The following is a 23817-nucleotide window of genomic DNA, read 5'->3' as shown; positions in this document are numbered from 1 at the left end:
AGTCTCCCATGCCAGGCCCTCCTCCAACCCACCCGCATTCTGTGGTGGTCCCAGTTGTTGGTTTCTCTGGGTCTGGATTGAAGGCACTTGAGGCAGTATTTCATGTTCAGACTCAGGTGTTTATTATTTCTTATCAGTAAAACAGTCTCACTACTGTGAGCTCAGCTTTTCATCAGAAGGCACAAAATGGCTACAATCTCTTGTTCCAAGGTTTTTTAAGACTAAACTATCCAATTAAGAACTGACACCTAGATTATTTTCCCTTTTAACCCAATAACTGATCCCAAAGAGCCCCCACTGTGGACTTTTCTGCCCAATTACAAAATGCCACCCAAACCCAAGAAGAAGAAGGAAGAAGCAGCATGAAGAAGAAACCCAGGACAGCACCCTGTGACCTCCATCCTGCTTCCATCCACAACATACTAAAAATCCCAAAACCTAAATTTCTCCCCAAGTGACACACCTACACTGCTCTCTATAATCTATTTCACACTTTTGTGGATTCTGGTCTATCTTGAAGTCCAGGAAACTTTCTCCATGAATGAGGGTCAGAGTCAGTGCTGCCCTGGGGGTCAGGGCACCCCAGAGCAGACAGAGAAATATTCCCGGTGCCCTGGGTTTCCACACCATTCCAGACCAAAATTCCCTTTTTTTTTCCCCTCTTACCATCCTGACGCATTTTGATGTTGTCGGAAGTCTTCAGCTTGTTGTCATTTTTGTACCACTGGGTTTCCACCTCGTCGTGTGAGATCTCACAGATGAAAGAGGCACTCTCGTATTCATTCACTTCCACATCTTCCAGTGGTTTTACAATCTTGACATCTCGGGCTGTAAAGTCATAAAGGCAAATATTTATTTGGGGGTTTCTCCATAAGTGAGAATGGTGTGTTAACTTTCTGCATAATTACATGGAAAAAAAGGGGATTGTGTTTTATTCTAGACCAGCCTTTCTTACTGGGTAATTTCTCTCTTCAACACAGTGAATACTTTTTATGGCTGAAGCTTGTTGTAAGAGGATTTTATGGATGCTGGAACTTCATGCAGATATTAATGAAAGAAAAACACATATTAATGAAAACAAATTTGCCAAGAAAAACTAAACACAAGTCTACAATCCTAGGTCATTATAAACTTGCCTCATTTATGCTTCTCTGCATGCTCTCCTCTGTTTTACATAGGAGATATCTTTTTTCAGTCCCCTGAATTGAGTATAGTCCTCTTGAACCCTGCACCTTGGCACTCCTTTTGTCAGAATTGATCTATTTATCTGTGCTACTGCAGCCCTTTCTTTTTGAAAGAGCAGGCCTTAACACACCTTGGATCAGTCTCAGAAGCTGAGCTGAAATGCAAACAACAACCCATCCCAACCCCAAAACCAGGCAGAAAAGGGGGAGTCCCACAGAGCCATGGGGCAGATGTCCATCAAGATACTGCAGAACCCAAGCAGCCACATGAGGACAGCATCTAGTAAGCAATGAGAAACACGCTCTGTCTTTCACTAAGGAAGAGCTGATCTGTTTTTCAGATGCCCCTTTAGAAAATAACATTTGCCAGGCCACAGCAGAGGTGTCTGTTGAGTAACAGACACCTTTATCTTGCCTTTATCTCAGAGCTTATCTCAGGTGCTTCAGACCCTGGTGACAAAACACACCTGGTGCTTCATCAGTTGCTCAGTGCAACACTCAGGTGGAAAAACTGCCTCGAGCAGAAAGGAGAGGTACAGGCAGAAATAATCACCCTTTCCTTAGCATTTACAACCTAAAAATGAGGGTACTTCTTGAGCTCATACCCAAAGCTTGTCCAGTCCCTGTTCAGGCAAAGTCCCCCTGTGGCAATGGTGCCACCAAACCACATCAGCACCAGCCACTGAATCCCTGCTTTGGGCCAGGCTGTCCAGTATTTCCTGATCTGCCAATCCAGAAACACCATTCAGATCCCAGAGAATAGAAATAACTTATGAGAAATGGAAAACTGAGTTAGGACCTCTTCCAAAAATACTGCAAGGATAGAGAAAGCACAGGACAGCTTTGCCAGAATTTCCCCACTGGGAAGAGAAACATAACCAAAATGAGCAATTGTGAAAAATAAACACATCACAAAGAATTTCTTGCTGTGTAGCCAAAAATGCTGCAGTAAATGTATTTTCCTACTTCAGTCAAACATACCATGAACCTTTAAAGTAGCTGATGTCTTGTCTTCAGCTGCTTCACATGTATAAGTTCCCTGGTCTTCATATTCACATTTGTGAATAATGAGGCTTCTCTTATTTCCTTGGGAGATAATCCCAATGTTTTTACTTTGCCGGATCTCTTTCCCATCCTAGAAGGAGAAAAAAATCAAAGCAGATCACCCTCAACTCCTGTAGATCTGCAGTGAGCAAAACAGACATTCAGATCTGTGTTTATTCATCCTTCTGGTTGGACTGAATGGAAAACTGTGTTTAAAGGAACATGTGTTGAATATTCATCACAGGGCAAAGATTTCAGGAAGCTGGAATAGCTGAAGAACACACAGAAATTTTGGATGGTCCCTAACACCTTTTTTGAAGGCTTAGAACACCATGCAGGGTTGCCAGTGAGTCTGTTCAGACATAAATGGTTTTAAACTAAAAGAGGGTCAAATTTAGACTGGAAATAAGGAAGAAGCTTTTCACAATGAGGGTGGTCAAACACTGGCACAGGTAGCCCAGAGAGGTGGTGGATGCCCCATCCCTGGAAACATTCAAGAGGAGGTTGAACAGGGCTCTGAGCAACCTGATCTGGTTGCAGATGTCCTTGCTCATGGCAGGAGGTTGGAAATGAGATGACCCTTCCTGCCCAAATTCCCCCCTGAAGAACTGCTGCTACTCCAAATCAAGGAAAGTATCAGTTGGGCTCCAAGGGAGGTTGATGAAATGCCAGTGCTGATCCCCAAAATGACTGTGGAGGGAAAGGGAACTGGATTGTCCCTGAGAAAGGAAATTGAGGCTTCCCTTTGTAGCCCATTTCCCAAAAAGGCTGTAAATCCTGGGTGAATACTGCTTGGTGTGGAGTGAACCACAAAGCTGCAAACCTGTAACAGCAGTGCTCACATTCTGTGCAAGAAAAGTTTAACTTTCAAACCAATATACAATTACAGTAAATAAAAAACTGAGTGTGATAAATTGGGAGAGTAAATGAACATAAGGACAAGAGAGAAATGCTAAGAGCTTTACTGCAAAGACTCAGGCTCATATTCCCTGGAAGTAGAATTAAAGGCTCCCATTCCCTTCCAGAGAAGTCGGAAATTAAAATATCACAATCCATTAAGTGCTGTACCTTGAACCACTTCACATTGGCATTGGGTTTGGACAGCTCACACTCGAACGTGGCCTTGAGCTTCTGAGTTACACTGACATCTGCCAAAGGTTTGCTGATCCTCACAGGCAGTTCTGGGAAAGACAGACAAATGGGGAACGGGGTCAAGCACTGATGGATAGGTTTTCATGATAAATAAAATTTATATTTGTTTGGGCACTTTATCATTCCCTCCCACTTTGTCATTTTTCTGTGGACAGTGATGCCATAATGACCCTGATGGCATCAGAAGGAAACATTCCTCTGCTTTACATCCCTTGCAGTGACCAGGAAAATTTGTTGCCCTCTTAAGTTTGCTGTCCAGGTCAGGAGAAGACAACTGCATCCACCCCAAGCAGGGCTGGAGCCTTCTGTGCCCGTGTACCTTTCACAGTGAGCCTCCCTGATGAGCTGATGCCCTCTGCTTTGAAGGAGATGAGTCCTGCATCTTCCAGAGCCACTGAGGAGAGAGTCAGGGAGTGTTTCTTGCCCAGGACACCAAAGCTGACGTTGGGTGCAGGTTTCAGACGAACACCATCCTTCTGCCAGGTCCCCTCCACATCCTCATGGGACACCTCCACCTCGAAGGTGACAGTCCCTTTCTCAGCCACCTCCAGGGGCTGAAGGCCTTTCACCAGCTTGATCTGCCTCACTGGAAAACAAGATTGAAAAGTTGGAGATCTCACACCTGTGAAACAGCCTGAGGACTTCCAAAATGGATTATTTCCCCATATTATATATTATTATATCATAATATATAATAATAATAATTATTATATATTATTACTTATGCACCTGCCAATTAGCTGGTGCCAATTAAACAACCACTTATACAAGAAATAAAACTAAAATCTGTCCATGACCACAATGCTAACATATTTTTCAAATGGATGCTTTCATGAGACAAACAGGCCAACCAAATATCACAGGAAACACCACTGGCCCTTTTTGTATTGAGGTCTATCAGTTTTTAGTAAAAGAAAGACAAATAATTCCATGGCAATACTGTGCAGTTCTTCAATTGGGATAAAACAAGGATGGGAGGAAAAAGCTATAGTAAAAGGAAAAAAAAATCCCATTACATGGTGCAAAAAGTACTGACACCTCACAGGTTGGTGGCCAAAGCCTCCGTGGTTTGGTGGATATTACCCATTCCTGTGACAAGACATCCATGCCCTGTCATCCAGTAAAATGGATTTAGTGTTTAAACTTGTATCGCCACTAAAAGTAATTAAGTTTCCAATTAAAAAACCCCAAAAACATGATGAGGGCTCCAAGACATCTCCAGACAACCTATTCAGTCATCTGACCCTTAAAAAAAGCATTTTTAGAATATAACCTGGATCTTTCTCACTGCACCTGAAGTCCATTATTTCCTGGCATCACAGATATTGTTCCCTTCCACTTTGTAAGACATCAAACACCCAAAAGACTGTTTTCCTATCATTCCATCCTCACCTATTATTTAGAACCAGCCCAGCACCAGTTGGTGGCAAGGATTTTATGGACAAAATTAGACAGTCCTTGAGTACTTAAATCCTGTTTTCAACTATCCTGTGACAATTATCACAAAAAAAAAAAAGATGTAGGAAATGGACAGAAGTACAGGGCTATGGATGAAGCACCATTCATTTACCCAGGGGTGAAACTACCGTCGAGGAGAAGATTTGCTTTTGTAGTTTTTTAGACCTTGACTGAATACAAAGAGACATACAAACAAGGTGGTTTGCAGAGAAAAATCAGGGCAATGGGTGGCTGAAGAGGGATTTTTGGTAAAAAATCATACCAAGGACAAACACAGACCATATCAAGGAGTGAGAGAGGAAAGAGAAGAATCTTTCAAGCAGCTTAAAGGCGGTGGGATGAGATGGAGGGAACAGGAACAAGTCAGATATTCTCTGTTCACAGCTTAGCTTTCACCTCCTCTTGGTCATTTGACTGGTGGCCAAACCCACAGCTTTGTCCCTGTGATAATGCAGAGACCAGAATCCACCCCCAAACCCTGCCTGGGGTATTTATAGAACTGAGGGTCACTGAACTCACTTTCCACATTGATCTTGGCTTGGGTCTTGTCGTCGGGGCTCTCGCAGCAGTAGAAGCCCCGGTCTGCAAAGGAGATGTCCTTGACCACCAAGGTGTGCTTTGTTCCCTCAGCTTTGATCTCTATTTTGTCACTGGGCTTCAGCACAAGGCTGTTCCTCATCCACTTCACCTCTGCAGGCTTGGTCAGCTCTACCTCCAAGGTCACTGTCTCCCTCTCTTCAACTGTTTTGGGCTCCAGCTTCTTCTTGAAGGAGATTGAGGCCTCTGCAAGAGAGGAAATATTAGTAGGAATGTAGAAGATCAGGCTTTGAAAGAAAATTAAGCCAGTGGCTCATATACCTCCAAATCCAAAGCATTCTGAGCACTCGTATTTAACGATGCTAAAGCAGAAATTCTCTGCTGCTAACATAATTAATTAGGTGGAAAGCCACATAAAACAACATCATCATATAATGGCTTGGGTTGGAAAGAACCTTAAAGACCTTCTAATTCCAAGCCTGTGTCGTGGGCAGGGTGACATTTCCAGCCTGTCAAAGGGGCACTGCCACCTCTAACAGGCTAGACTTAAAGAGGAAGTTTTTCACAGAAAGAGTGGTCAAATACTGGAATCATCTGCCCAGGGAGGTGGTGGAGTCACCATCCCTGGATGTGTTTAAAAAAAGACTGGATGTGGCACTTGGTGCCATGACCTAGTTGAAGTGTTAGAACATGGGTTGGACTCGATGATCTTAAAGATCTCTTCCAAGCTAGAAATTCTGTGATTCTGTGATTCTCTTACCTCTGACTCTGAGGTTGGCTGTGCTTTCCACGCCCTCAGCATTGGCAGTGATTTCAGCTGCATCTTCCAGTGTCAGGTCAGTGATGGTGAGGCTGTGGTTGGTGTCCTTCTGAGAGATCACATATTTCTTGTTGGCTTCAATCTTGGCACCATTCCTGAGCCAGGTGACCACAGCGTCACTGGGGGAGACAGTGCACTTGAACACAGCCTCTTTTCCTTCCTCAGACACCACGCTGTTGAGACTTGTGACGAATTTCACCACTCTGGGAGCTGATGGATAGAAGTAAAACATTCAGGAGCACGTCCTTGAGGCATGGCATGAGCACCTTCAAACAGCCAAAAGCTTCCACGACTTTCTTGGAAGCAGCAATTTGAGTACAGCATACTACTGTACTCAAATAAACACAGGAAACTTAGTAAATACAATAATAAATAGTCAGTAAATACTGTGATAAATACTCAGTAAATACAATAAGTGATCACAATAGTGGATCATCATATTTCCTGTGTCTGAGTAAATTTTGTGTGCAAAGAGAAGAAAAAAAAACAGGGAAAAATCCCATCTTTTATTTGAGAAAATTAATTCCACCCTCAAATGCAATATGAAGGTCAATATTAAGAGACCTGAGCCAGGTCTCACAATCATATCTTTCACAAATAGATGTTCCATTGACACTGAGAGGGGAGTTCTGTATTTTGTTCTCAACACAAGAGTCACCCCAGACACATGGAAAACTTCAAATTTGCAGGGTTTTAAGAGCTGAGGACAAAACCCAGGGATCTCTCCACGCTGTCCCCATTAGAGACTTACGTTTGGGGACGATGGTGATGCTGCTCTTGTCATCCCTGGACTCGCAGGAATATTCTCCCTCGTCCTCAGCCCGGATCCCCGTTATCGTCAGGATCCGTTTGATCCCCTCCTCACGGATCTGGAAACGCTTGCTGGCCTTGATCTCCACACCATTCCTGCTCCACGTCACCTTCCCTTTGGCATGGCTCAGCTCACAGCTCAGGGACACGCTGCCACCAATCTCAGCTTTCACGGCCTCCAGCTTCTTGGCAAACTTCACCGGGATTTCTGGGATCCAGGAGAAGGGAAAAGTGTGAGGCAGGAAAAGAGAAGAAACCTGTTTTAAGAAACTGGTCCTGCCCAACTGTGGGAATAAATAAATACATAAATATAGTAGCCCTAAGTATTTGGGGAGACAAAATCTAACCAGAAATGTGAAAATCCAGGCAGATTTCTTTGATGTGGTATTTTCAGATCCCTGGCATTCTACAGAAGGATACAGAAACATGAGGGGAGCAAAGACCAGAAGTACCCATCACAGGCTTCCATGTTCAAAATTGACCAGCAAAAGACAAAATCTGGAAATTTGGAAGGTGGAGAACTTTACCAACCCATGGTGGGACATCCAGAGAAGGTGCAACAAGCCTTGAGGTTGGAACAGTTTCCAGAAGAGTTTGGATTTCACCTCCATCCCACCATGAGGGAAGTGCAGCTGCTGGGCTGGGCCGTGACCTGGGCACTGCTCACCTTTCACTTGGACTCTGAATTCCTGCTTGTCATCCTTTGTCTGGCAGGTGTAGAGGGCAGAGTCTGTGCTCTCAGCTGCGTTCACTGTCAGCGTCCTGGATGCCCCCTCACTTTTGATCACACATTTCTTGCTCGCCTTGATTTCTGTGCCATCCTTGAACCACCTCACTGCAGCGGTTTCAGGCGTGACTGAGGTTGTCAGTGTGATGCTTTCATGTTCTTGAACAATGAGAGGCTCTTTCTGGACAACTTTCTTTTCAAATTTAGCCTCTGGTTCTAGAAAATATAATAAAGCAGGACAATTAACAACTTCTGCTCAAATTCTTGTCACAGCACTTTTATATTGCTCTCTTTTCAAGACTCACACCACCAGCTCATCCATAACCTGCAATAATCCAGGGAATATGGCTCAATATTTGTGGCTGGTATAATCTTTTCCTGAGCAGGAAGAAAGAAAATGGCCTCTCAGAAAACCCAGAGCTTTTGTTTCGAAAACAAGCAGAGAAAAGAAAATGAAAATATTTATATTTTATCTGCTGCCCATAAAAAGCTTGTTTCTTAGAAGTAAAATGACCTATATAATTATTTTCCTTTCCCTTTTTAAGATCTTAGATAAAATTAAGAAGAGACATTAAAGGGCTGAATTTATGGCCTGTTTTCTATTTGCTCCACTAGCAGGAGGGCTGGGACTCAATCTTTAAGATTCCTTCCAACCCAAACCATTCTGTGATTCCAGTCCCTTCTTCTTGGCCTCCTTTCTACCTTGTACAAACTTTGTCCACAAAACCAGGCCTTTTTGGGGCACACACAAAAGCAGTAGACCAGGTTTTCTGAGCCACTTTTCTCCACAGCGCCTCTGCAAACTTCCCACGTCTACTTCCAACTCCCCACCACCGAAAGAGGTCAGGTGATATGGTGTGTGAAAGAGACAAGCAAAAAGCTATGTAGCATTTCCAGACCCCAAAAAAGTCCAAATTTCTACACTGCTAGGTTAAGAATTAATGTGTCATGTGGTTCACTGGTGTTTTTCCAGGGAAGACAGAGGCTGCTGTATCAGGAATATCCAGTTTTCCTCCCAAGCCACAGGGACTGGTTCTTCCCACCACAAAGTGAGCACTCACCAGTTGGTTCCAGCTTGAAGGTCATCTTCTGGCCTGCAGCCTCACAGATGTATTCCCCAGCATCCTTCTTCTCCAGCTGCTCCACCACCAGGCGCCGGGACTTGCCCAAGGTCTCTATTTTGAATTTCCGAGAGGAAACAAGCAGTTTTCCATCCTTGTACCACTTCACTTCAGTTGTATCCTGTGCTACCTCACACATGAGGGTGGCACTTTCTGTCAGGACAGCCTTCACCTCCTTCTGGACCTTTTCCTGATTTATAAATGCAGGTTTGGGCTCTGAGCACAGAAAAGGAAGAAAATAATTGTTGACGGGTTAAAATTAGATTAATCTTACAGATTTATGTGGAGAGGTTTGGAAAATATTTAGGTTGCCACTTGCCAAAACCAATTGCCATCACTGTGCATTTTCTACCCTTCTGTGGGGTGGAGCTGCCACTTGGAAAATTGGGAATTAAGAGCCTAGGAATGGAAAGCACCAAGAGGAGCCTTGACATCAACCCCACAGTTGGAAGTCGGTAAAAATATATTTCATTCAAACTTTCCCAAAGAACATCTGTCCTGCATATTATTAGAAACTTCCAAATTCCTTTTACTTAAGATCTCACACACAATAAAGCAATTTCTTGGAATATTTCACAGCCAAGGGGCATTTAGCACCTGGCAGGAATAGTAAGACATCTCAAAAAATTGAGATCTCAATAACACAACAGAAAAAAAAAAAATTGCTGTTTACAATCTGCTGCTGATACTGCAAATGACAAAACATATTTTCCAGCATCTAAATCAGATAAAATGGAATTGCAGGACTAACAAGGAAGGGATTCTGCAATGGCACTTTGCTTTCAAGAAGTTCAATGTACAAGAATCACCCTTTGGGATCACAGGAATGGAAAGGATCATCAATTATCTCTATTATATTTATAACTGCAACTGTTAGACCTGCTAAGAATGAGACAGAGCTTGTACCATGCTAAAGCCAAATATTCCCATTTCCACAAATCCAGGCAACCAAGAACAGAAAATCAGGTGAACCCTGCAGGCTGCAACAAAACCCAGACTATTGCAAATGAGTCATGGCAGAGTAGTTATTCCAATTATTGCTGTATTGGCCTCTACTGAATTCTCACAAAGAACCTTCTCCTACCTGTGACATCAATCTTGAAGGTGAGTTTTTGGCCAGCAGCCTCACAGGTGTACTCCCCTGCATCTTTCTTCTCCACCTGACCCACCACCAGACAACGCGATTTGCCCTCGCACTCCACCTTGAACTTCTTGCTGGAGGTGATGAGTTTCCCATCCTTGTACCACTTCACCTCCGTTTTCTCCTGGGCCACCTCGCAGCTCAGCGTGGCATTTTCTGACACTGCAGCCTTCACCTCTTTCTGCACCTTCTCCTTGTTTGTAAACACAACTTCTGGCTCTGGAAAGAGAGAGAGAGATCCAGACTTTCTCCAAAATATGATGTTGCTCAATCCCCTCATTGTGGCTTACAGGTAACACTGGAAAAAAACCCCTCTGACATGACAGTCCATCTAAGTCCATCAGAAGAAAATACAAAGGACCTTGTGGGGGGTTTTTGCCTGTTTTGGGTTTCTTGACGTCAGTAATCTCTCTATGGTTCATAAGAACATTGTCTGGCATGACCCAGCCAAGGCAGGACACGTCTTGTTTGAGGTTAATTGCAAAGTATCAAATTTTCAGAGGAAGGAACTGTTCTGTGCTGCATTATAGTCCCATAAAATTGATTTATTTGATTCTCAGCAGCTATTTCTGCTTCTTCTTAGATCATTTTGTGAAGTGAGAAAGGTGCTAGACCAGCAATGACACATCCACGACCCTGTTATTTGTTCTGCAACCCTGGGAAAAGCTCAGCTCATCTCACAGTCTCCTGTCCTCCAGAGACACATCAGTCACACAACTTGGAATTGGATTGGGAAGCTGTGAGGGAGCTGGGAAGCTGAATCTATTCTACCTCTCTACAGCCCCAGTAGGGAAATAAAACTGGAATGAGTCTCCATGACACTTTCTTTCCTTACTTTCCATTTTCTTGACATCTTAAAGACCTTAATACATATCAAGCCCTACTTCCATGACTCCCTTCAGGCTGAAATAAGCACTTCCAAGTGAATGACAAGGAGTGTGGACATTGGGCAGGCTCTCCACCATGACCCTGCACTGAGAATGAGCTGTGGTGCAGATTTGCTCCCATTGTACCAGGATGGGAATGAGGAGATGCACAATCAGTATCGTCTTTTCTACAGCCCTTTCCCTGATGTGAAATTTCCAAAATTTTCCAGGGATTCAGCTCCCCGTTTTAAGGATTTCAAATGTTTTACAAAGAATATATGAAGAAAATCTGTATTTGTACCCATCCTAGGCCATGCCAACAATGTACTCGAAAAATTTGAAGCGTAACACAAAGAAGAATTCTAAAATAATTTTACTTTTTCTAACGATTCTAGAAATAAAACAGGTGGGCCAAAGAATCTTCTCCTACCTGTGACATCAATCCTGAAGGTGAGTTTTTGGCCAGCAGCCTCACAGGTGTACTCCCCTGCATCTTTCTTCTCCACCTGACCCACCACCAGACGACGCGATTTGCCCTCGCTCTCCACCTTGAACTTCTTGCTGGAGGTGATGAGTTTCCCATCCTTGTACCACTTCACCTCCGTTTTCTCCTGGGCCACCTCGCAGCTCAGCGTGGCATTTTCTGACACTGCAGCCTTCACCTCTTTCTGCACTGTTTCTTTTTTGATGAAAGCATCTTCTGCCTCTGCAATTGAGGGTACGAAGGCAGATTTTGAAAATTCAAAGATTGCTTCCTAAATGCACACATCACCTTTTCAATTGTGATGCTGAAATTAATCTTCCATTCACATTCCATGCTGCCAGCACCTACTGAATTTTTAACATTTTGAATTACATCAAGTGCCAGTGAAGGAGTCATTCTCTGGTAATCCAAGGCACAGCCTCAAAATTGCTTTAATTTCCACCACAACCTTTCTTCAAAACCTGAAGAAAGTAACATATCCCAAAATCCAGTAGCACTAAGGTGAATCAGGTCTCTCAGAATTATGTTAGCTGTAAAAGGACAAGCATTAATCTGCCCAGTCAACCCAAGAGCTGCAGTTTACTTTGCCAACAAAACAAAGATAGTGTTGGGAAAATAAACTTTGTGAGCCCATTCTGTGTCCGTATCTTTATTTCCCACCTCTTCTCAAGATGTGGCATTTCCAAATTATTTTTTTCTAATGAATGAAAATTAGCCAGCCCCACTTGTATTTGCACCATGCCATGGTCAAAAATAAATCCAATGTATGTACTCTTCAATTTACTTTAAATTCATCAGGATCTAACTGAAGGATGTCAAGATTAACAGCTGTCTGGAATATCAAGGTGAAAAGAGCTGGTTTCCTCATTTCCTGCTTCTGAGAACAGTTCTGGCATTTCCATCCATTTGACAAAGGGCCATAACATAAAGGTTTCCTCTATAATAAACTATATTCTGGAAAGGAGCTTTCACAAGAGAATGCCTGCACTGAAATTTGCTGCACCCTTTGATTACTCCAGTAATTACTGCATTCTCAGTTTGCTATCAGTGCATCTCCCCAAGATTCCTAGGGAAATTCCCCAGTGGTCTTCACCCTGACCTGAATTTGGGGCTACAGAAATCTACTGCATGTTCAGCTTCCAAAAAAACAGCTTTATAGCATGAACATAATTTCATGAGCAAACCAACACCAGTTAAGTGCTAGCTCGGTCACTGCCTGTTGAGATGGAGCTTGACAAGCCATATAACTTTCTCCTCCTTCAGTTTTTCAGGATGTAAAACAGGGATGCAGCACATTCTCTCACCTTTGACATCAATCCTGAAGGTGAGTTTTTGGCCAGCAGCCTCACAGGTGTACTCCCCTGCATCTTTCTTCTCCACCTGACCCACCACCAGACGACGCGATTTGCCCTCGCTCTCCACCTTGAACTTCTTGCTGGAGGTGATGAGTTTCCCGTCCTTGTACCACTTCACCTCCGTTTTCTCCTGGGCCACCTCGCAGCTCAGCGTGGCATTTTCTGACACTGCAGCCTTCACCTCTTTCTGCACCTTCTCCTTGTTTGTAAACACTACTTCTGGCTCTGAAATAGGGAAACATAATGGGGAAAATATATAATATGTAAATATCTTCTGTCAAGAAGTTCTTACTTGTGTGAGGTGCAGATGCACTGCAGGATCTTGGCCTTGGCAGTGCTGGTTTCACCATTGGGCATGATGATTTGACAGGTCTTTTCCAACATAAATAATTTAATATTAAACTCTTGTAAGTTACCCAGCTTAGCAGTTCTATTTATTGAATAAATAAAACTATGTAGCCTCAAAATATAGTCCATGTAATTATCATCCCTCTCTAACTTGTCCTCATGAACAGTTCAACCACCCCATTTGTAAATTTCTTACAATTAATATTAAAATGAATGAATATAAAAAACTCTCTTGTGTCTTGATGATATTTCTACTCCCCGCACTTGGAATGAGCTAAATACAGTACAGTTGCTACCTCCACTATCACACTATTCAGAGGATTTTACCAGGTATTTTAATCAAAATTAGGTGTTGCTCAGAAAATACCTTGCAACCCAATCCCAAAGACAGGACAAAGACACAGTTCTCAATGTGGAAAAGCACTTGACGAACATGACACATAAAACTAGCATATAAAATTTGAAGTGTACTTTTATTTCCTAGAAAATATGTGATTTTCCAGCAAACTGGCCTCCTGACAGGAGGGAGCCATGGGGAATTCAGGCTGTGCTCCCAGAGAACAAGAGACAGGGTGAGAGGGTATGGCCTCAGGCTGGGCCAGGGGAGGCTCAGGTTGGACATCAGCAGGAATTTCTCCATGGAAAGGGTGCTCAGGCCTTGGAAGGGGGATGCCCAGGGAGGTTTGGAGTCCCCATCCCTGGAGGTGTCCAAGGAACATCTGGACATGGCATTTAGTGCTCTGGGCTGGGGACAAGGTTGGGCACAGCTGGGACTCGATGGTCTGGGAGGCTTTTCCAGCCTCAGTGATTCTGTGGCCTCGGGGATGCTGAGCCACTTCCATCCCCTGTGCTGCTGCCTTCCTCTCCCCAGTCACCCCCTGCAGCCTCCTGGAGCCATTCTTGGCTCCTCCTGGATGACTTTCTCCTGTCTCCATCACGTCTGTGCTCTGAGCAGCAGCAGCTGCCTGGGAGCGTGAGGAGAAGGGATCAATTCAGGTCGAGTTCCTCCACTGCTGACAGTGGCACCACAAGTGGCCCTGGGCCACAACACAGCCTTGTTGTGAATATTGCACAGTCCACAGAAAGAGAGAACTCCTGCAGGAAGCAATACAGAGCAGGAATCTGTTGGAATGTTGGGGGACACAAGACAGATAATGGACTTTGGACCTGGTTAACATAGGAGATTTGATAACAGGACGCCTTGGCAAAAGCAAATGGAACTTTGAAAATTAGACCTAGATTGCAAGAAGATTAAATCAAACAGGTTTACTAGAAAAAGAAAATCCCATTGAACTCTGCAAGCAAGAGATGCTGTTATATGCATAAGTTTGTGTATGTGATTTTAACCTAATCATTGTAGTACACATTACTAGTCTCCCAGAAATAGTATATAAGCATTTGTATCCCACAATAAAATTGGATTTTGATCACCAAGTCAGTCTCCTCGTCTCTCTCCATTGCCAGCAAGAATCTAGCTTAGGGGCTCTGAATTTGAGCTCCTCTGTTTATATTGGCTGCAGAAGGGGTGTGAGGAGATGCTGTTGTCATTTAGAAGGCACATGGTCTGTGCTGGGTGATGCAAAGCTCCTCAAAGGGACATGCCAGCAGCATTTTGACATCTGAAAGGGCTCGAGCACACACAAAGCTTTGCATTCAAAACTGATTGCAAAAATATTAATATTTAATCTCCCATCTACAACTCTGAGTGTGAATATGCTGAGTGCATTCAATAGGTTATAAAACAAGTCTGTGTTAATGAGGGCTGTATTTAAAATGCCAGGTTAGCAGAGCAGGAATATTCCAGACTCATCTCACTTGTCCTTTACATTCTTGACCTTTCATATAAACCATTTTTATACTGATAGAAGTGTGACTAAAACTTTTAGTCAGCTTCCAAAGTGATTTACACCAGTTGATAATTTCTTTTAGAAATTTGTTTTAAATTTAATCAACTATTCAGTGAACATGACATTTCAAACCTTAAATGAAACTGGTCAGTGGAAATTAGGAAAAACATTTTCAGGACACAAAACGTTCACTGATTTAAAACATGATTTCCACTGCATATCCTGAATCCTGAAATTTCAGAATCACTTATTTTTCTGCATGTCCAACTCAGTCCCAAGGTGTGCAGCAGCTGATTTTTTTTTTTTAACCCAAAAACTACAGTAGCATCCCAAAACCCAACACTGAGCATCTAACCTTCAACCTGTCCTTAAACAGGGAAAGCTTTGTGCTACCAGTGGAGCGCAGGAACCCTGAAAATCTTTCCAAGTGCAATGGCACCAGGATAAATTAAGACCCAGCAATCCGCTGCACTTTGGGATAAACCAGCAAGAGAAGGATTTCTGCTGCAGAAGAGCCAACCACTCCGAGTACGCATAATCCCTCCTGACTTTCACACTGGATCATTTTCCAGCCGGTGCTGGGCTCGCACCTCGTGTTACAGCTGCTCCCATGGGCAATACAGCAACGGTAGCTAAGGCAGGCCATGGCACAGGGCAGGGGTCACATTACCCCGTGCCACCACGAGGTCACCTCGCTGGAAAGAGAGCTGGAAACCTTTCTGAGGCAGACAGCTCCCTCAGAGAGAGAAGTTCATGTGCGAAACACCAAATTTTTGTTTTCTGAGTACACCTCTGCAGTAATGTATGAACCAGTGCCAGCAGCAAATAAATTTGGTTTATAACAATTTTGCCTGGAGAAGCTGTGGCTGCCCCTGGATCCCTGGAAGTGTTCCAGGCCAGGCTGGTTGGGGCTTGGAACAGCCTGGGATGGTGGGAGGTGTCCCTGCCCATGCCAGGGGGTGGGAACAAGATGATCTTTAAGGTCCCTTCCAACTCAAATTACTCTGTACTTTTATGATGGTCCATCAATGTCCATATTGAATTTTCTCTGGAGGACACCTCTCAAATCTATACTTAATTATCCTTCCTTCCTTACCTATCCCTACACTGAAACTGGCAGCTCCCTCAGCCAAAGAATGAGCTACACAAATAATGAAAAAGAGCAAAATGCCCCAGCTCACAGCCTGGGTACCCCACACAGAGTGCGGTCAATAGATTCCCAACACAGTTGTGCCTCTACACTGCTGATAAAATGCCAAACCTCTGCTTGGTGCTATAAAAAAACAGAGGTGAAAATTGCTTCCCTGTTCTGATCATATCTGCATATGAAACCAGAATTTTAATATTAAAAAAGAGGGATTTGGCTGTAAAGACAGTGGAGTGCTATAAAAATTAAAACAAACAAACCCTTTCTTAACATCAAATTCAGAAATGATCACTCAGGATGTAGCTGTTGTCCATGGCTGCGTGGAGCCTGAGATAAAATTCACCACATATCTTGTAAAAATATACTGAGACCAAAGAAATCACACAATCATTTAGGCTGGAGAAAACTTGGAAGATCATTTTGTCCAACTGTTCCCCCAGCACTGCCAGGTCCCCAGGTGCCACATCCACACAGCTTTTAAATCCATCCAGGGATGGGGACTCCACCACTTCCCTGGGCAGCCTGTTCCAATGCCTGAAAACCTTTTTGGATAAGAACTTTTTTCCTAATATCAAACCCAAACCTCTGGTGGAACCTAAGACCATTCACTCTTGTCCTACCACTTGTAAAAAAAGAGGAAGGAAAACTGTGATTGTCATGGAAGAATGCCCGTAACAGGAGGGGGAAAACCAGTACTGGTGATCAAATTTGAAGAGATTTTGAAACACAGTGCCTGTTATTGAGAAATATATTTGAATATATTGAGAAGTATATTTGAATATATTGAGAAATCTTGTTCACTTCCTCAGCTGAAGGAGGCATACAGGGAGGTGAGGAGCTGACATCAGGATATGAACAGGTCAACTCCAGATCTGCCCAGTCCTACACAACCTCACTGAAACAGCTGCTCACACCAGCATCAGAAAGTACTTTAACAGCTTTTCTAATATTGCATCAGAGAAAATGGGGGGAAACACCCACAGGCAAAGAAAAGCCAACGGAATGCAACCCAAAATCTGTCTCCCACCTGTGACATCGATCCTGAAGGTGAGTTTTTGGCCAGCAGCCTCACAGGTGTACTCCCCTGCATCTTTCTTCTCCACCTGACCCACCACCAGGCGACGCGATTTGCCCTCGCACTCCACCTTGAACTTCTTGCTGGAGGTGATGAGTTTCCCATCCTTGTACCACTTCACCTCCGTTTTCTCCTGGGCCACCTCGCAGCTCAGCGTGGCATTTTCTGACACTGCAGCCTTCACCTCTTTCTTCACTTTGTCCTTGTTGATGAATGCATCCTCTGCTTCTGTGGAGTGGGAGAAGTATCTTTAAAATCACACACAAATTGCTGCATCCAAAGTGATCAAACCCAAATAAAAAACATGACAACTTCCACATCTCTGGTATTTTTTAATTTTCAGGCAGGATGTGGGCCTTTGTCATGCCTGAGAACAACACATCAGCAATTTCTGAGAAAAATTATCCCCTACCTCAGGATTGGAGCTTCTTCCCATCTCCACAAGAATGCAATTACTTTATTCCATAATGTAATGGATAAATAAATACCAAATCTAATTTGCCACTGGGACCCCCATGGGATCCTTGTTCATTCTACGAGTCCTGTTTTCCTACTTCTTCCAGACTTATTTTTCCTACATATCTGGGAGACAACCTTACCTTTATCCTTATAAGGACATGGAATGGAAATTTGTCTATCTTTGGAATGGAACAGAAAATTGTCTATCTTTCCACTAGTGAGAAAACAGAAAACACTAAAGGAAACTGAGGGGGATTCATCCCATGGATGAAGATGTCCAGCTGTCAGCATCAATGTGACAGCAGATGAGTGATTGACCTCCATCCCTACTCAAAATTTCAGGCTGCACAGAAACTGGATCTCAAAATCTGGTACATTTTTTGGTATTAAGGGACCTTTCTGTGATGAGAATGAACAATCTCCCACCTGTGACATTGATCCTGAAGGTGAGTTTTTGGCCAGCAGCCTCACAGGTGTACTCCCCTGCATCTTTCTTCTCCACCTGACCCACCACCAGACGACGCGATTTGCCCTCGCACTCCACCTTGAACTTCTTGCTGGAGGTGATGAGTTTCCCATCCTTGTACCACTTCACCTCCGTTTTCTCCTGGGCCACCTCGCAGCTCAGCGTGGCATTTTCTGACACTGCAGCCTTCACCTCTTTCTGCACCTTCTCCTTGTTTGTAAACACTTCTGTCTCTGTAAGGAAACCCCAACAGTCACAAGCGGCTTTTTGCAGTCGTTGTCTCTGGTGTTTAATGAAGTTTCTCCCATTTACACTGCACTTGCCCCCACAGGTAACATCATGATGTGCAAGAAAGCACCTTCATCTCTGTCTTGCTAAGAGGTGAATAGGAATGGGAATTTGATGGGAATTCTGGGGTAATGTTAGGAACTCACAGTTTTAGGAGAGATTTAAATGTAGGACTTGGAGCACCAACTTCTTTGCTGAACCCTCCTCCCTCTTTCCAAGATTCCAATGAGAGAGAAGGGAACAGCACCTGTAACCTCATGTCCATGAACCATTGCTCCTTTTTTGCCTATTTGGGACAATTCCATTGTTCTCCATCTAATCAAGGAATCATGGAATGGTTTGTTGAAAGGGATCTTAAAGATGATCACAGTCCAACCCACCTGCCATGGGCAGGTTCCACTAGACCACGTTGCTCCAAGCCCCATCCAATGTTTAAGGGATGGAATCTAATCAGAGCTCTTCAAAACACCTTCCCCTTCCCCTTCATCCATCCCTCTGCTATCCATCCCTCACACTATTTTCCCATGGGAGTTTTTCTGCAGACACACCAGCTAATTGTGAGAGCAGAAGGAATTTCCATCCTTTCCTATGACTGAAATGGAATTCTCCTTTACCTTTGGAATTCCTGGCACTTCCTCACCTCTGACTTTGACTTGGAATGTTGTTCTGTCGTCCTTTGTCTCACAGGTGTAGCTGCCTTGGTCTTGCTTTGTCACCTTCTTGATGATGAGCTTGCGTTGTGTCCCCTGGCAGACGATTGTTGTCCTCTGGTCCTGCTTCACCTCAGTCTGATCCTTCCTCCACACCACGGCCCCGCCCGCAGCTGACACCTCACACAGCAGCTCCAGGCTCTCAGAAGGACTGACTGACACTTCTGGAGTCGTTTTGGGCTTGTTGACAAAAGTGACAGCTTCATCTGGAGTGGGAAAGAGAAAACGGTTTGTGCCTCGGTGCAGGTTTATCTGCACAAAGTTGGGATGCAGTGGTTATTGATCATAATTCCATTATCACACACAGCTGATGCCTCTCTGACACATGGTGCAAACCCCTCTGATCTTCAGATAATTGCTCTCAATTACAGTGAAATCCCCTTCATCTGCCCTACATCCTCCTGGATCTTTCAAATCAAACTGAGACGCCCTCAAGCTGTTCACACTTCCTTTACCACTCCTTGATTCTGAAGTCAAGCAAGCTCTGGGGGATATGTGTTGATGTCCGAGGGCAGAAACAGCTTTGAAAAGACCTGGGAAGTCACAGAAAATCTAGTTAGAGGCGATGAGGAGCCTTTTTATAATGTTTCTGAGCCCATTCCTGCAGCTCCTTGTTCACAGTACCAATCCTACTGGACTGATTCTCCAGGCCAGGGCACATATGGGATAATCTCACTGATAAAATATTCTCCAAGTTAGGAAAAAGCTCTGAGCAACCTGGTCTAGAGGAAGACATCCCTGCCCATGGCAGGGGGGTGGAAGGAGATGGTTTTAAAGGTCTTTCCAACCTAAACCATTCCATATTTCTATGAATATAGGAGTCAATAATCTCATATCTTTTGGTTGAAACTGATCTTCTCAGCAGAGAACTCAGAACTGCTCATACAACTCAGTAGAGGTTTCTGCATGGATAGCTCAGCTCAAATCCTGCTGGCAGCACAGATATGGACTGTGCAAACACAGGGTATTTGTTGTGTAGGCAGCAACAATACAATATTTTTATCAATTAAGACTCTTTGCAAAGGTAAAAATCAAAGATTGCCTGTCTTTGAAGGCAGACAAGTGAGGACAGAGAACTTAGTGTAAAATGTGAGCAAACCTCAACACATCCTGTCCCTAAGCCAAGGAGCAATATCTGATGGGCACATCAGGTGTTTCAGAGCCTTTGTTCCACCAGGGCAGCCCTGGGCTGAAGAGCAGGCTGAGGGCTGTCACTGGGAGCCAGCCTCAGCTCAGTATTGCATTTCCTTTAGCAGCAACTGCTGCTTTCCATCACTGAGTACCCCAAGGACAATTGCCATGCCAGGCAAGTATTTTAATTAAAATTTGGACTCATTAGGACTGATGTAGCCTTCAACAATTATCTGACCCAAGGAGGATGGTCCCTCCAGAATCCTGCTGTTCAGGGTTATTGGTGTGTCTCATGACCCTCAAGGCAGGCTGATCCCCTGCCCTGAGACCATCCCCTGAGTGTGCAGCTTCTCAGCACTCTGGAAAATGTCTATGGTGATGCCTGAAACAAGGAGGAAGCTGTCCTGGCTAAGGTGTTGTCACCAGCTTGTAACCCAATCCTTGCTCACCAAAAATTTGTAGGGATAAAACATAGCATAACAAATTCAAACTGCCACAGGGCAGGGTTCGATGGGGTATTAAGAATAAATTTTTCTCTGGGAGGGTGGTGAGGCCCTGGCACAGGTTTCCAGAGAAGCTGAGGCTGCCCTGGATCCCTGGAAGTGTCCAAGGCCATGTTGGACAGGGCTTGGAGCACCCTGGGATGGTGGAAGGTGTCCCTGCCATGGCAGAGATTTCTACAGCTGTCATTTATATTACAGTAATTTTCAAGATAGTAAGAGTGAGTTTTTTGGTACATAATATTCTTTTATCTTTGGGGTTTGCTACACAAATATTCTGAAAATATGTCTATTTTAGCATGCTTCTAAAATCCCAGGAAAAACACACTTCCAGTAATATGAAGCACTTATAATTGAGACCTCAGAGGTATCATATTTTAGGTATGCACAAATGGAATTGGAAATGTTCTCTTGGCTCTACTTCTTAATTTTTCCTAGTTGACTTGCATTATGTATATATACCAACTAATTAGTTTCTCACTTTAGTCAGTTTTTATGGTGTTGGACAGGGCTTGGAGCAGCCTGGGATAGTGGAAGGTGTCCCTGCCCATGGCAGGGGGTGGCACTGGATGAGCTTCAAGCTCCCAACCCAAACTTTTCTGTGATTCTAGGATTTAGCAGACACCAGTTTTCTTTGGTGTGATAGGAGTTACAGGTGAGATGAACCCAACCTGCCCATGGCCAGCAAAAAGTTTATACCAAGATCAGACAATCCTCTGTACACGATGCTCAGACAAAAGCACAACCAGAACACTTCTAAAGTACAGCTTTGACAGCTCTAATCAGACAGTATAAATCAGATTGCACAAAGTGCCTTTTGAGGGGTCAGTTTGGGCAGAGCCTGGTTTCAGACCAGTTTTTCAATGAGTAAAGTCAGGGGCTGGGAATTACACGCCAAGAGAAATTGCATGATGTTGGATTCTCAGAAGAGAACTGGAGGTGAGATGCAGAGTGAATACCTGAGCAAACACCAGCTGGAAACTGGAAGCACTCCCTCCAGCTCACTAAATCCTGCAGCAATCCCTCCAGACAAGTGCTGTCCTAAATTAATCAGCTTTGCTGAGTCTTTAGTTAGCTCGTCACAGCATCACAGTAACCTGGATATTCTGTTACAGGTCACAAGCACTCAGTTGTGACTTCTCTTGAATTGCATTGTACTGCAGACATGCCAGGAGAAGCTTTCAGGAGAGTTTCAATCTTAAATTTAGGAACAGGTTAAAAATTAAGCTCCAGGCACAAGCCAGAAAATCCCATTTAGAAGAAAAGCTACCACAAGCATGCAACTCGAATCAGTTCCATTTCACGGATATTGAATTTCACTGGTGAGTTCTTGTGTCATTTTATCCTCTGGCTCCATCCTGGGCTGGAATGCAGTGGTGACAAGCATTTCTCTTCTGGGTTTGGCCTGACCACCACGTGCTTTGTGTGATGGGCACGTGACACTGGCTGGTGGAGTCACAGCACCCGGGGAGCAATCCCTGAGATCAGAGTGTCCTTTGGGAATAGCAGGAGATGTTTAGGTCTCAAAATCAGGAATCAAACTTGTCAAAAAGAGGCCACATGGCTCTCAGAGCAGGGCTTTGAACCCCAGTTTGAGGTGGTCCTAAGATGATGCACAGGCTGAGATGAAAGAATAGAGGCCAGATGTGGCTGCCAGCTGTTCAGCCAGCATTGTTTTTGGGTTGTGCTCCAGCCCTGGAAAAAGCTTGAGCTAACTCTGTTAAATCACAGCATCATTGTATTTATTTGTCCATACTCTGGGTTTGCACCAGAATCATAACAAGGGTCAGAATCTCAGAGCAAGGGTCAGAATCTCTCAAAGTGTTATGCAACCTTATGGCCCAAAAATCTGTCATTTTGTAAGGTAGGACAAGTCTAAAGAACAAAATCCTGCGTTTCTCACACAGACTCTGACCCCATACTTGCAGTTCAAACTTACCTGAGACTTTTAAATCAAAAGTAAGGCTGTCATCCCCGATTTTGCAGGTGTAAGTTCCTTCATCTTCTTTTGTCACAGCCGAAGCCACAAGCTTGTGCAGTTTTCCTTTGTCTTCCATGGTGAATTTCTTGCTGGCTGTGATCTCCTTCCCATCTTTGTACCACTTCACCATGATGTTGGCCTCGGAGGTCTCAGACACAAACTCAGCCTGTTTCCCAGCAATGGCCTTGACAACTCCTCCAGTTTTCTCTTTGTTTACAAAGTTTGCAAGTGCTGAAACAAAACAGGGACACAGCTCTAGTAAAGAATTCTGTGCACAGCAGTAAAAATGTACATTGACATCGACATTGGGTATTCATTTATGATAAGACAAAATCTATTTATTTAATTATGGATCTAATCACTAGATTGCAAAGAAGAGGCAAACAAATTTCCAACTATATTCCTGATTTGTGTCCAAAAAGCAGAGCATGTAGATGGCACAAGAGGGTGAGTAAAGGCAAAGAAGCCCCAGGAAACAGAGCTTTAAAATAATATTTTAAAGGGAGGTGAGAAAAGAAATAAACTGAAGGTAAAGCCAGGAAGGTTATTCAATCACTATATTGTAGCTACCTGGCAAGTAAATTGACTCTAGAAGAGGTTAAAATATAACCTAGATAAATTAAATTACATAAAATTAATAACCTATAAGGATACCTCATAGGACCAAAATAAAAATAAATTTATTCCTGGAAATTAACTGGAGCATAGAAAATAAACAATAAATCTGGCATCATATTAATGTGGAGTGAAATAATTGAGTCACCAATTGCCTCAAAGCAAAAGATTAAAAATCCACACCAATATCCAAACTGAAACCACAGGGGAAGGGAAGGGAAGGGAAGGGAAGGGAAGGGAAGGGAAGGGAAGGGAAGGGAAGGGAAGGGAAGGGAAGGGAAGGGAAGGGAAGGGAAGGGAAGGGAAGGGAAGGGAAGGGAAGGGAAGGGAAGGGAAGGGAAGGGAAGGGAAGGGAAGGGAAGGGAAGGGAAGGGAAGGGAAGGGAAGGGAAGGGAAGGGAAGGGAAGGGAAGGGAAGGGAAGGGAAGGGAAGGGAAGGGAAGGGAAGGGAAGGGAAGGGAAGGGAAGGGAAGGGAAGGGAAGGGAAGGGAAGGGAAGGGAAGGGAAGGGAAGGGAAGGGAAGGGAAGGGAAGGGAAGGGAAGGGAAGGGAA

General features: G+C 43.9%; 1 protein-coding gene across 1 annotated transcript in view; it reads right to left on the bottom strand.

The window, feature by feature from the left end:
• OBSCN (obscurin, cytoskeletal calmodulin and titin-interacting RhoGEF) overlaps positions 1 to 23817 on the bottom strand; it is a 198831-nt gene that overhangs the window by 129002 nt on the left and 46012 nt on the right. Inside the window, exons 8-23 of the mRNA XM_064416433.1 lie at positions 22610 to 22882; positions 18970 to 19245; positions 18002 to 18274; positions 17069 to 17344; positions 12649 to 12924; positions 11291 to 11566; positions 9938 to 10213; positions 8794 to 9069; positions 7673 to 7948; positions 6947 to 7213; positions 6136 to 6405; positions 5358 to 5621; positions 3700 to 3966; positions 3297 to 3409; positions 2166 to 2319; positions 667 to 828 (exon numbers count right to left, since the gene is read on the bottom strand). Coding sequence (XP_064272503.1) covers positions 667 to 828; positions 2166 to 2319; positions 3297 to 3409; positions 3700 to 3966; positions 5358 to 5621; positions 6136 to 6405; positions 6947 to 7213; positions 7673 to 7948; positions 8794 to 9069; positions 9938 to 10213; positions 11291 to 11566; positions 12649 to 12924; positions 17069 to 17344; positions 18002 to 18274; positions 18970 to 19245; positions 22610 to 22882 — 3975 coding nt within the window. The remainder of the gene's footprint in view (positions 1 to 666; positions 829 to 2165; positions 2320 to 3296; positions 3410 to 3699; positions 3967 to 5357; positions 5622 to 6135; positions 6406 to 6946; positions 7214 to 7672; positions 7949 to 8793; positions 9070 to 9937; positions 10214 to 11290; positions 11567 to 12648; positions 12925 to 17068; positions 17345 to 18001; positions 18275 to 18969; positions 19246 to 22609; positions 22883 to 23817) is intronic.

Source organism: Passer domesticus, chromosome 1 (genome assembly GCF_036417665.1).
Source record: "Passer domesticus isolate bPasDom1 chromosome 1, bPasDom1.hap1, whole genome shotgun sequence".
NCBI classification, from domain to species: domain Eukaryota; kingdom Metazoa; phylum Chordata; class Aves; order Passeriformes; family Passeridae; genus Passer; species Passer domesticus.
This window is presented reverse-complemented; position numbering and strand designations above follow the sequence as displayed.